The sequence below is a fragment of the Acyrthosiphon pisum genome, chromosome A2, assembly GCF_005508785.2.
Source record: "Acyrthosiphon pisum isolate AL4f chromosome A2, pea_aphid_22Mar2018_4r6ur, whole genome shotgun sequence".
NCBI classification, from domain to species: domain Eukaryota; kingdom Metazoa; phylum Arthropoda; class Insecta; order Hemiptera; family Aphididae; genus Acyrthosiphon; species Acyrthosiphon pisum.
The window spans coordinates 107,509,554-107,523,240 of NC_042495.1; the positions used below are offsets into that span (position 1 = coordinate 107,509,554).

General features: G+C 29.4%; 2 protein-coding genes across 2 annotated transcripts in view; both read right to left on the reverse strand.

Moving 5' to 3' along the window:
• LOC100302464 (uncharacterized) overlaps positions 1-5,226 on the reverse strand; it is a gene marked incomplete at its 5' end in the record, with an annotated part of 12,598 nt that extends 7,372 nt beyond the window's left edge. The window contains 1 exon segment of the mRNA NM_001163209.1: positions 5,027-5,226. Coding sequence (NP_001156681.1) covers positions 5,027-5,226 — 200 coding nt within the window.
• A 5,471-nt stretch (positions 5,227-10,697) lies between these two features.
• The window catches only part of LOC100574493, a 13,680-nt gene continuing 10,690 nt past the window's right edge, over positions 10,698-13,687 (reverse strand). Inside the window, exons 9-14 of the mRNA XM_003246342.4 lie at positions 12,890-13,132; positions 12,410-12,659; positions 12,114-12,323; positions 11,909-12,056; positions 11,697-11,793; positions 10,698-11,611 (exon numbers count right to left, since the gene is read on the reverse strand). Of these exons, the coding sequence (XP_003246390.1) occupies positions 11,090-11,611; positions 11,697-11,793; positions 11,909-12,056; positions 12,114-12,323; positions 12,410-12,659; positions 12,890-13,132 (1,470 nt within the window). The 3' untranslated portion in view covers positions 10,698-11,089. The remainder of the gene's footprint in view (positions 11,612-11,696; positions 11,794-11,908; positions 12,057-12,113; positions 12,324-12,409; positions 12,660-12,889; positions 13,133-13,687) is intronic.

Sequence of the window (13,687 nt, forward strand, 5' to 3'; positions counted from 1 at the left end):
ATACGAGATATTCACGGACGGTTCGAAGTGATATGGTAATGATCGTTTCGCGACTCAGACGTCAGCTTGGGAGATTCGCGTAGCGCCGCGCTGCGCCGATTTAAACTTTTAGAAAAGCGTTTCATTAAGAATCCGCATATCCATGCTCAATATATAAATTGTATGCAGGAATATGCATCATTAGGGCATATGGAATTGGTTGATACTGAACACGAAAATAACACTAATGAATATTTTCTTCCGCATCATGCTGTCGAAAAGTTAGACAGTGTAAGCACAAAATTACGCGTGGTATTCGTTGGTTCGTGCCGAACATCTAACGGGTTGAGTTTAAATGAAGTGTTATTGAAAGCTCCAACGGTCCAACAAGAATTAGTATGCATTTTAGCAAGATTTCAAACAAATAAGTACGCTTTATCTGCCGACATTACTAAAATGTATAGACAGATATGGGTTAACGCAGAACATACTAATTATCAAAAAATATTTTGGCGTGAAAATCCAAATCAACCACTACTAACTTATAGATTAAAAACTGTCACATACGGCACGACCCCAGCATCTTATTTGGCGACAGGTTGCTTAAATAAGTTGGCAAATGAACAATCTAACAATTTCCATGTGACCTGCGAGCAATTGTCACAGACTTTTGTGTCGACGACTACCTAGGAGGTGCATCTACAAAGGGAAAAGCATTGCAGTTACGAAATGATTTAATAAAAATAACCCGTCAAGCTGGCTTTGAACTTCGTAAATGGGTATCCAATGATAAGGAAATTCTAAATGATATGCCAACAACCAAATGAAGATAATACTCAATAAATAATTTACTAAAAAATCCAATGATACAAATGTTCTACAATTTGACCATCACAAATCAGTTTCCGTAACTTCTCCAAATAAATGACCAATTTCACCAAATATAGATAATATTGTCAAACGTACCAAAATTTTAAAAAAATCTGACAATACTGAAACAGAAAATGAACATAATTTTAACAATTTCGATATTGCATTTTATTTTAATCAGTCGTTAACAGATGTAGAGAAAGAAGAAGTTCTTAAAAAAATTTGGAAGCCCGAACCTACTTTTGAATTCCCTAATACTGTTATATTTAGTGGTAAAGATAAGCGATCCAAAAATTTAAAATTTCGATAATACAGATGGTTGCATACCTTTCCGTGGTTAGCGTACTCAGCAAAATTAGATGGTGCATTTTGTACGTTTTGTGTAGCGTTTGCTAAATCAGGAGCTTGGCATAAATTCTCAAACACTAGGCGCTTTGGTTAGAAACCTTTTCAAAATTGGAAACATGCAATGGAAACGTTTAAAAATCATGTAACACTTCAGTATCACAAACAATCCGTCTTTGATGCAGATCATTTCATAGATATAAAAAAAAACGTACATTTATCTATTGAAAATCAATTAGACACTGCTCGGGCACGACAAATTGTTGAAAATAGAAAAAACATTTCACCTGTTATTGAAACAATTATCTTATGTGGTCGACAAAATATACCTCTACGAGGTCACTGTGATTTCGGAAAATTAACCGTTGATAATAATGATGTTAACGACGGAAATTTTCGTAATTTATTACGCTTTAGAGCTCGCGGTGATGCTTCACTCAAAATACATCTTGAAAGTTCTGGTACTATAAAATATACAAGTCCTATTAGTCAAAATGCTATAATTAATTCATGCAATTCAATTTTACTCAATAAAATAGTAGCTAGAGTAAATGAAGCAAAATGTTTTACAGTTCTTGTCGATGAAACTGCAGATATAGCCGGTCTCGAACAAGTGTCTATTTGCGTTCGGTATATTGATTTAAAATCCTATGAATTACACGAAGATTTTCTACAATTTGTTCCAACTACTGATGCATCTGGAAAAGGTTTATCAAGACTTATACTTGACAATCTCAGAGAGTTTGGTATAGATACACAATATCTTCGGGGCCAGGGGTATGACGGTGCAGCCGCGATGGCTGGGAAATATAATGGAGTTCAAGCTTATATAAAAAAAGAACATCCTTTAGCTTTATATGTACATTGCTCTACGCATTCCTTGAATCTTGCTGTATCGGTATCATGTAACGTTTTCCAAATACGCAACTGTATGGGAACAATAGGAAAATTGAGAGACTTTTTTGTGTTTCCGAAACGAAAATCTGTACTGTCGAAAGCTATTGAAATGTCAGAAAATAATATTTCTAAAAAATCACTGAAGAGAAATTGTGAAACTAGGTGGATTGAAAGGTATCATTCAGTTAGTGATTTTTTAGAACTGTTTGAATGTGTAGAAGAAGCTCTTGAAGAAATTTGCGAGTGGGATCATACAGACACGTCAAATCAAGCTAGCGCTTTTCGAAATTCAATTCTCCAACCAGAATTTATAATTACGGTGGTTACAATTTCAAAAGTATTTGGATTCGGACTCCCGCTATCAAAACAATTTCAACAAATTAATATTGATTTAAAATTGGCCATGGATTTAGCTCAAGATACTTTGATCGAGTTAGAAGATTATAGAAAACACGCTCAGAAAAATTTTGAAGACATTTTTTTAGCTGCCAAAAAAATTGCTGACAAGTTCAATGTGACAATGACAATTCCGAGAATTAATAAAAGACAAGTACATAGAATAAACGTACAAACTAATAATCCTGAAGAATATTTTCGCATATCGGTTTTTATTCCATACTTAGACTCTTTTATAAGTCAATTAAAATCTAGATTTCTTAATCATATTGATATTTTGTCAAGTTTTCACTCTCTTTTCGACGAGAATTCTACAAAAGAAGAATTCAAAAAATTAGCTGTATTTTATGAAGAAGATTTAAATGGTAATAATTCAATAATAGAAGAGTTCCAACTGTGGCAAAGGAAACTTAAAAAATTGGAAATAAAACCAAAAAATTCAATTGATGCACTGAAGTTGTGTAATGCAGACATATATCCAGGAGCTAATAAGTTATTTCAAATTTTGTTTTGTCTACGCTTCCTATATCTACGGCTTCAAACGAACGGACTTTTTCATCACTAAAACGAATTAAAACATATCTACGAAATACAATATCTGAGGTAATAAAATATTATTAAGACATTTTAATTTTAAAACTTATATTTGTGGTTGTTTTGTTTTAGAAAAGACCTAACGGATTGGCTATGTTAAATATTCACAGGGATGTTGAAATCACTGTTGATGAAGTGAGGCAAAAAAATCTAGACGACTGGAATTTATTTTATAACAATACTTTTCATATGTAGTGCTAAATACAATATATATTTATAATATTACATAAGACTTAGACTATACTATTACATATTTTGTTCAACTTCCTCCAAAAACTTCATAAGGACGTAACTATTACAAGATATAGTTTATATTAATTATGTATAAACTGAGGACCCCCCCCAGAAAAATTTGAAAATACGCCACTGATGACAATAATGGCTATGTGCAATATTGCAATAACCTTGTATATTATTTAAGCTATGGTTATATTCTAATGTAAATTCTAAATATAGTATAACTAATAAGTATTTTCGAATTGAGCAGTTTTTGTACAACACTAAATTATTTATAAAACCTGTATAATTAATAGGAGCGTATATAACTCATTAGTCCACGCTATAATAGGTATCATAGGAAACGTTCTGTGAAGGTACTTATTTAAAGGAATCAAATTAAATCATAACTTTTCTCGTGATTTACCGTGCAATTGGACATGTCAAATGTCAAAACAATTGAAAACTGAATTGTGTCGAGTTAAAATTAAATATATAAACATATAAGATTAATTGGTAAACATAATAATATTATGCATATAATTTTTTTTTTTTTGGCAATAGGTAGGTATTTAATAATTCGAAACTGTAACGCGTTATTTTATAGAAATTACCTATCAAAAGTAATTTCCATTACATTTTCGTTACTAGGATATAATTCTAATGAAATCACGTAACGCGTTACAAGCAAAGTAACGCCGTTACAGTAACGCGTTACTTCCGTTACGTTACTACCCAACACTGGACTATATTTATCTATTGTTATTATTAATATGGTAGCCGATTAAGTTGAATTATTTTTATTTGTTTATTATCATATTTGGAAAATTATTAATACCTATATAATATATTTTTTAAAAATTTGAAACTGAAAATGATTTTGTTGAAAACCGATTTTGCTAAAAAATTTCAGTTTTTCCTCGGTTATTTTTTTTGCTTTTTTCCTTTACTTTTGAAAACTACTAGGAATTTTAAATTTTGACCTCCTTAATTCACAAACTAAATTCACTTTCCCATCGAACAAGATACTGAAGTTGAAAATCGAACCCTTTTTACTGTCTCAAAAAGCGATGACAGACACACGAAATAAAATTAAAAAAACACATCATTACTATGGAATTGGAATACTATTGATATTATTATAAAATTAATAATATATTTGACAACAACTGAATTTTTTAATAAATAAATTGGATTTTTTTTCCTTAACTTTAATTTTATGACCAATTATGCTCAAAATTAAAAATATTAATTTAATACTTTATATATTTATTAATTTTTATTTGACTTTTTTTCGGTGGCTTTTTTTCCTACATTCACATTATACATCACGGCACAATTATTTTCTTTTATTGATGTTTGAAATTCTAATTTTGACGAAATTTGATATTCAAAACAAAAATGAAAGGGGTTTCCTTTAAAGACTTTTGCTATTATGTCGTAAATTATGTTGTAATTTAAATATTAATCGTAAACACTTGGAACTTTTTGTCATTTCGGGTATTATTATTTTCTATTCTTGCCAAACGAGAATACTCAGTGAGGCCCAGTATTCTTATCTTAAGAAATAAATTAATAATAATAATAATATAAAATAAGCAATGGACTAATTATTTACTTGTATTCACGGTAGAACTATAATTTATAATCTATAACCTATCTATAATCTACGCCGTTCTTGTATAGGAACCATTAAAAATTATATCGTGGTTTAGGTATATATACTTACCTCTAATTTTAAATAAACCAGAAGTCTTTCCCTTTATAATAGTCCATGATTTTAAACACATAATGTCTTCCTTTTTTAATAGACCTAGTTTGTCTGCAGAATACAATGCACCATTGTTATTGCCAATATTTATCTTAAATCCACAGCAGTCTGGAACATTAGTGCTATTTTTTTTTATAGTATGTTCCTCGAACGAACCTGAATTACAATATAAATAATTAATATACAACTATACTGTTAAAGGTTTAGCCCCCCCCCCCCGCAATATCTCCTAACTACTTAATCAAAACTATTAATAAATTAATATTTAAAGAAAGGTATCGTTGATGGGTATAAGTGTATAACCTTTAATATTTATTTAGTAAAAAATTAAGTAGATGACAAAAACATTTTGTTGCAAACATATAATAGGTATATATTAGCTATACCTATATATAACGATTATCTTACCTTACCTACTATACCTTAACGTTTATTTAGTAATAATAATAATAATATGTACCTTCGGAAGGGTAAATTACATTTCCATGAAACATTAAGTCAATTATTTTGTGATGCAATTCCAAAAATGTCATAATGCTTGAATCCGTACGCCTTTTTAAGAAATTGTAGGGAATTAAATGCTTCATATTCATCAGATGCAGGATAATATACAGATTTACAAACTATTGTCGAACGAGAATGAGCCCCAATATCGGAGTCACTGCTGTCCGGTGACTAGGCGATATTTTTATTGTACAATTTCCATAGAGTTCCCTACTAAGCTGGTGATCAGGTGATCAGGTTAGAGGCAAGAATTTTAAACAAAACATTTTAACTGTTATTCTAAGACAAGAGCATTAGCTCGTACGCCTTTTTAAGAAATTGTAGTGAATTGAATGCTTCATATTCATCAAATGCAGGATAATATACAGATTTACGAACAAAAACTATTGTCGAACGAATATGAGCCGCAATATCGGAGTCACTGCTGTCCGGTGACTACAGACTAGCCGATAGTTTTATTATATATTATAATTGCCATAGAGTTTCCTGCTAAACAGATGATCAGATGATCAGGTTAGAGACAAGAATTTCAAACAAAACATTTTAACTGTTATTTTTGAACAGGAGCATTAGCACAATATGGTAGTATCATCAGTTACTATCTATACATTCAGCACCAAGCTGATTTTTATTCAGTGAAATTTGTTAAGTTTATGAAATAATAGAAGGTTATCAATAGCGTATTTAAGGGGGGGTGACGGGGGGGGAATAGCCCCGGGGTGCCAAATTCTGTGTCCTCAAAGGGGCGCCGTCGCTAGAGGTTATAACAAAAAACCTCTTTTTTTATTTTTTATTTTATTGGATTTGTTGAGAAATAATATTAGTAATAAGTGATAATCTGTATCTTTCTTATAATATCTTTTACATTTCTATACATATATTAATATAGAATATATAGAATATAATGTATTTTATAATACCTATTGTCATAAAAAAATGCTAAAATCTAAAATTATAATTTGTTTTACTATTGATTCTAAAGGTATTAACTTTTTTATTAGGAATAAATGGAGTGGTAATGGAAAAATTTACAGGGTTTAAAACAGATTGAAAAAATTTCAGTTTCGGTTTCGATTTTGTACACCGGTTTTAATTTTTTTCGATTTTGGTTTAAATTTTTCAACACCGGTATTAAGAAATTTCGGTATTTCCAACTTTTTTCGGTTTTAATACGGATTTAATACCGGTTTCCAATTTTTTCCGATTTGTTTTCGGTTTCAGTTTTAAACGGTTTTACCGGTTTCTAAAATCGGTTTCAAGGCCTGGACTATTTACGTTCATTCCTAGTTTATTAATTATTTTGAATCGCCGAATCTAGCGTTCGAATCGCCTGTTGTGTACACTTTCCAAAATGTCAAGATACAAAGATTTTCAAAAAAAAATACCGTTTTTAAAATTATATTTTCAGTTTCGGTTTTAAAGTTAATACCGGTTTCGGTTTTGATTTTGTTTTTGGTTTCGGTTTTATAACGGTTTCAAGCCCTGCTTTTTTTAACGCAGAAAAAAAGTAAATTGTAAATAAGAGGAGGCTTAAAAGTTTCTTGTGGCAATGAGAATTAGAAAACTGAGAAAAAAGGGGCGCCAAAATCGTAAATACTAAAAAAGGTAATATTATAAAGGCGTCGGTAGATGGTGACATTGCAGGTCGGCGGGAACAGACTTTATTTACGACTTTTCTACCGTAGTCCCGTACTCCCATACTTATTGGCTATTACCTACTATTAATTATTATTATTTATATTATAATATAATATATGCAACACAAAATCATCCTAAATAAATTAAATTAACATTTAAGCATTTAAGAATAAGTACGTCTCCCTTGTACCTACCACGGATTAGATGTGGGTAAATGCGAGCACCAGGAATCGCGGAAAAAAAGCTCAAAAATATAAATATTATGTATGCGTCATGATATAATGTGTTATAACTTATAAATTATAAATCAAAAAATACCAGTCTTAGATGTATAGATACTACTTTAAGTTATAATTAAAAAAACATAAGTCTTATATATACTATACATACTAAAATGTAGAAAAAAAATTACACAACTATATAAATAATAATAAAATAAGTTAATACAAAGCAGGTGGTAGTATTATATATTATTTTGATAACAAATAATATTTTAGTATGTATATACGGCTGCGTACGAGTTGATTCCCTGGTCATTTTATTTTTTTCCAATATTTGGTCAAATATTCAGACTATTAGCGTAACCCAACGAACACCACGAGGAGGTTGGCTGACAAGTTTCTCAAAAATGTTGTTTTTTTTAGTATTTTTATATTTTAAAATTATTAGCAAAAAAATGTAAAAAATTATTATTAAAAAATATTAGACATTTTTTATTCAGAATATTTTTTTCAGGAGTAGCGCGTGGTATGTATTTATTTTATGTAATTTAAATTGTAGATTACACGGCGTTATCTTCCACGATACATAATAATATTGTTATGATGCCAATATTATATAACAAATAATAATAATTTAATTTAATATCTTTTTCAGAATTTTCTAGTTGTAATTATTATTATCAAGTTTGCCGATTTGCTTGATATTAATATATAAAATACTTATTATTTCATATAATATCAATATGGCTGTTATACATATATTTTTAAGTATATATCAACGTACCAAAAAACGGTGTGAATAGGTTTGGAATATAAATATGTATCTTACACCACATTAAATTAAATTAAATATTTTGATATCATGTTTAGTATATAATAATTTACGTAGGTAGTCACTAAAGGTATTAGGTAAGTCCCAACGAATAATATTTTGTGTATGGCAAAGTTACTAAATTCGATATTTTTTGTTAATACAATTTCGTCAACACTTGAACTTGAAATATCTATAAAAAAATTGGCTTAAGAATTTTAGATATTTTTTGATTGTGGTAAGAAACAGAGGCGTACCCAGGATTTTTTTATGGGGGGGGTCCAAAATTTTTATTTTATTTGTTCTCTAATTATAGTTAAAGTTTAATTCATTACCAACATATTACTGTTAATAACTATAATATAGTTAGTAGTTACAATAGTAATATAAATTAAACACGGTTTATACATTATAAATTATAATATAATAATATAATCTATAACCTTTGTATACTGAAGATAATGGGAAATATTAAAATACACTGTAAACCTACTCTTATTATACGATTTACTATTAAACAATTGTGTAAATGTAGATATCTCAATGGAGGGGGTCCGGACCCGAAAACCCCCCCCTTGGGTACGCCCCTGGTAAGAAAAACATTATGAAGAACCTAATATTACGTTTTTAAGATTTTTTTTTATCCACGAACAAAATCGTATCATACTTACAAAAATCGTAAGAAAGTTGAAAATATATGTCTATAGTCTATAAATAATAAATAAAGAGCTCTAATATTTTAAAAATCCTATCATGAATACAAAATGTGAATATATAAATAGTTGTTTTCCTTCATTTTTCTTTTGTTTTTCACGGCACTTTTGAAAACTACTGGGAAATTTTTACTTTTGACCCCCCAAAGTACCGACTAGATTCACTTTGCTATCAGAAACTGTTGAAGAAAATATAAGCATTTTTACTGTCCTAAAAGGTGATGACAGACACAAAAATTAAAAAGAAAAAATTAAAAAAATTAAAAAAAAAAAAGAAAAAACAACACACATCATTGTAAAATCAATACATTCATCGTTCTACTCAGAATCTAAAAGATAAAAAAATATTATTTGAAAATTTAGTTATTTCGTAAAAATTTAAAACACACTGTTTTTAAAAATTGGTATCTGGAAATGAGATTACCAGTATACCGCTGTAACATCACTTCTCTCAAAAAAATTTGTTTTTCTTGGTTTTTCTTATATTTTCTAATCCCACATCTTCTGCATTTAAAATACGTTCCCGGCTGCACTTCTAACAGATCACCTATAAATACGTAAATATTTGGGTGCCCACTGTAAAAACAACTGTTGAGTTTCGAACAAAATCGCTCCCAACTATTCGTAGTTCTGTTTAAAGTATAGTGGAGAATTGAGCCTATATACTTGGTAGTTGGTGGAAAACATGTTTTTGGGGAAATATAATTATCAAATACGTAGTCCATAAACTCTACAATGTTTTTGGTTTCGTCAATTCGAGCGTGGTCTCAGTGGACATGAGCGCGCGTTGTGTCTCGAACTCTTTCGAGTGTTCGAACTCTTTACCTACGTTCTTGCGGGGTACAATAGGGAATCGACACGTGCATACATCTTAATGACCCGGGAATCAACTCGTACGTACATCTTAATGACCCGGGAATCAACTATAATACATAAAGTAGGTCTCGGGAATCAACTCACCTACTGCGGTATATACCTAAGACCTTATGTTTCTTGACTTATAACTTATAACACAGTATATCATGACGTATACTCGTATACATAATATTATGTTAATATTTTTATTTTTATTTTATTTACAATCTATATTTTATACAATTAACAATTAATTATTATTTTCATTATAATAAAATATTATTATATTTTGTCATATAGGTACATGGTAATTACTAATTAGGAGTAGAGTATACACGTGTTCAGATTTATATTTATATTTCTGGGCTTTTTTCCGCCTACCAAGCACTGAAGCACCAGCTATGGCCGGGATTATGAACTATGATTAATCGTGTACACAGACACAAATAAAAAAAAAAAATTTTAAAAAATTACATAATTGTAAAATCAATACATTCATCGCTCGGCTCAAATCTAAAAACATTTCAAAATAAATCAATTAGTTTTATAACCTTCAAAATCAACAATAAAGTGTCATCATTGGGTGGCTTCTTTACTCAATATTTTGTATACCTACTCATGTTATCTGTCTTATATCATATAATATAATATATACTTATTATGATTTATGGCTATCAATATAGAATATATATTTCGACTTTAAATAAAAAAAATAAAATAAACACCATTGTAAAACCAATAGCTTCCTCGCTCCGCTCAGAATATAATAATAGTTATAGTACCTATAGTAATTTTTTTTACAAATCGATTATTATAACTATCGAATAGATTTATTTATCTCATCGACTGTTTTAAAATAAAAAAATAACTGTTTTAAATATAACGGATTTCGTTGCTTTTAAAATGTGTTTTTTAATCAGTCAAAATTACATAATATATATCATTAAAAATTAAACGATTTTTAAAATAGTATTAACTAATATAAAAAATAGTTTAAAAATGTATTTATAAAATATTTGCTCCTTTTTAACTATATTTGATAATATTGTATACATTAATATATTTTTAACACTAAGACAATAATTTATTGCTCTATTTATTGTAAACAATAAATATTATTACTACATAAAAGTATAAAACAGCTATATAGGTAGGTAGTTCTCCTGAAATCAAAATTGCAATGTACAGTAAAAGATAATATATTTTTGAAATTCAAATATTAAAAGAACTTATATTAAGGACAATATACTGTGACTTAAAAGGTTTTTATAAGCGAAAGTTAATGCGTATAAACCGCTTTATTATCTACATAAATGTCTTTTACATCAACTCCGTCATCCTCGTCAACAAACTTAATACTCGAATCATTTATATACTCAGCCTTTTGATTATTTTTAGAAAAATACGCTTTTGGCGATGATTTCAGCGTCTTCAATGAAACACAGTCTTCGCTAACTAACGTCGATTCACTGTCAGCAGACAACCTATTATTGTATTTGCTGCTAATTTCGCAATTTTTTTTACACTTGTCGTTTTTTATATCCAAAATGGACATTTCCATACTTTCATGGTGATCCCCGGGACTTTGGTCCGATAAAGGAGGTATCCATAAGCAATAAGCCGGGTCCATTCCTATGTACGACCCAGGCACACTGTTTGTGTTTTGAACGTTATAGTCGTAGTAATCCATTTCTAAGTCCGATACGTCATGGCCGTGAATACTCGAATCCGTGCTACTAGTTAACGGGTTGTGTCTATGACTTTTTGGACGGTCGTTCAAAGTGGACGTTGACTGGGTGATCTATATACATAAAAACAAAAAACGATTTTAGCCACATTGTATTTATTGTTTAAAATACATTTAGAGTTATAGTATGAATACGAACAATTTTCCTTGAAGATAAGGACGTTTGAGATACAAATGGTGTACACTGATCTATTGTTGAAGAATATGTGACAATGTTTTCTGGTACTATTTCACTCCTAAAGATATAATCATATGTATCATTTTGAATTATGATAAATATTATTTTGAAGAAATTATTCAACTTTAGCTATAACTACCTAAAATATATAAAAAAGTAATTATAAAATTTACCCAGTCACAGAATTAGTTTCTCCTTCAACCACATTATCTTGGTTTTCATCTGTATCTAAAATTTCTATTATTGGTGGTATATGTGATTGTAAAGTTGTAGTTGATGCTGTATAGTCATTATCGTTTAACATACTGCAAGTTGAACCCACTAAAAATCAACATTTATATTATAAGGCCAAACATATTTTATAATTTATTTGCGTACTATTAGAATGTTTGTCCATTGTAGTAATAGCTTTATGGTATTTGTGTTTACGTTCAGCGAATTGCACGGAAAAACACATACAAGTGACCAGCAAAAATAATAAAATTGCCGAAATTGTAGCTAAGAACGAATCGATGTCTGATATTAAATAAATGAAGTTGTTATTGAATTCTACATGGCTTGAATTTGGCAAAGACCAGTTATTGGCTCCTGTGAAGACAAATATATATTTATATAAAACATTTGAATATCAAAATAACATATTTTAGTTCAACAAACAATTTTTTTTTACTAACCAATGCGATTTATTTGAGCGAAAAATCCTCCGAAGCAATCTCCATTTGATAGCACAGTAGAACTTGAAAAGAACTCTACCAATAGGTATGCCCCAGTCGACATAATAGGATTTGTAGAATCTGGAGTGCCTTCTAAATGTGCTAAAAGGTTGGAAGCTGTTGAATCACCATCGCGAAGTTTAATCCATTGATTCGAGCATGATAAAAACAGTCGAATGAAATCAAATTGTATGGTAGTTTTGTCTTCAGTCTAAATATACATTGATCGTTAATAGTACAGATAAATATAAAAAGTTAATATACAAAAAAAATGATTCAAACATTATACGGTATAATAATTGAGCAAATAGTTTCAAAAATATTGAAAAAACCAGAAATCGCTCCATATGAAAATTCAACATTCTTATTCACGTCAAATAAAAATTTTATTAATACGAGTTCAACGCTATTGAAATTTAAAACATTTAATATCAATCATACTTTTATCAACCAAAATGATCGTCCAGGACACCCCTTCGTCGTGGCAGATAATGTTCGAGTAGCTTTGGACATGTGAATAACGCACCCACATCGGCATTCAGCACCCAGTTCATCACTTACGTACGTGGGCAAAAAACCAGTAGTTGAGGTGTTGTTGTATTTTTGAATTTGTTGTTCAATTTTTCCACATTCTTTGCCAGACATTTGTTTTTCACCACATGGTTCGGTTTGTAACGATGAACCCTATAGGATTAATATATAATATTTTAATCCTTATTGTTTGAATATTCTGCAGCAGCTTAATGAATATTTTCAAATGATTTGCATGTATTATGTAAGTAACAAGCAATTTTTTTATAAATTGTTTATAGTTTATTGAGTGAACATAATAAACACGCAATAATTAAAGGGTATACCTATGTAAAACCCAGCAGATTTACAAGTATTATTATCTATATACAGTGTGTTCACGCTAAGAGGTACCACTAAATATTTCGGTTCTATGACCTTGTATTGAAATGGGGTTTTCACTGAATGACAAATAATACTTAAATACACATTTTTAGATAAATTTCAGATTTTTAACACTTTCGATACGCGCATGCGCGATACAACTTACTTTTTTTTTAATGGTAACACCAACTTTTTTTTACATATTCGGATAGAGTATTATTTTTTAAACAATTTATGTATAAAAAATTTTTTTCTAATTACAAAATTTACATATGCATTTTAATGATGAAATTTAATATTTTTTTGACGAAATCTAAACTAAATTCAACTTATTCTTTCTTATTG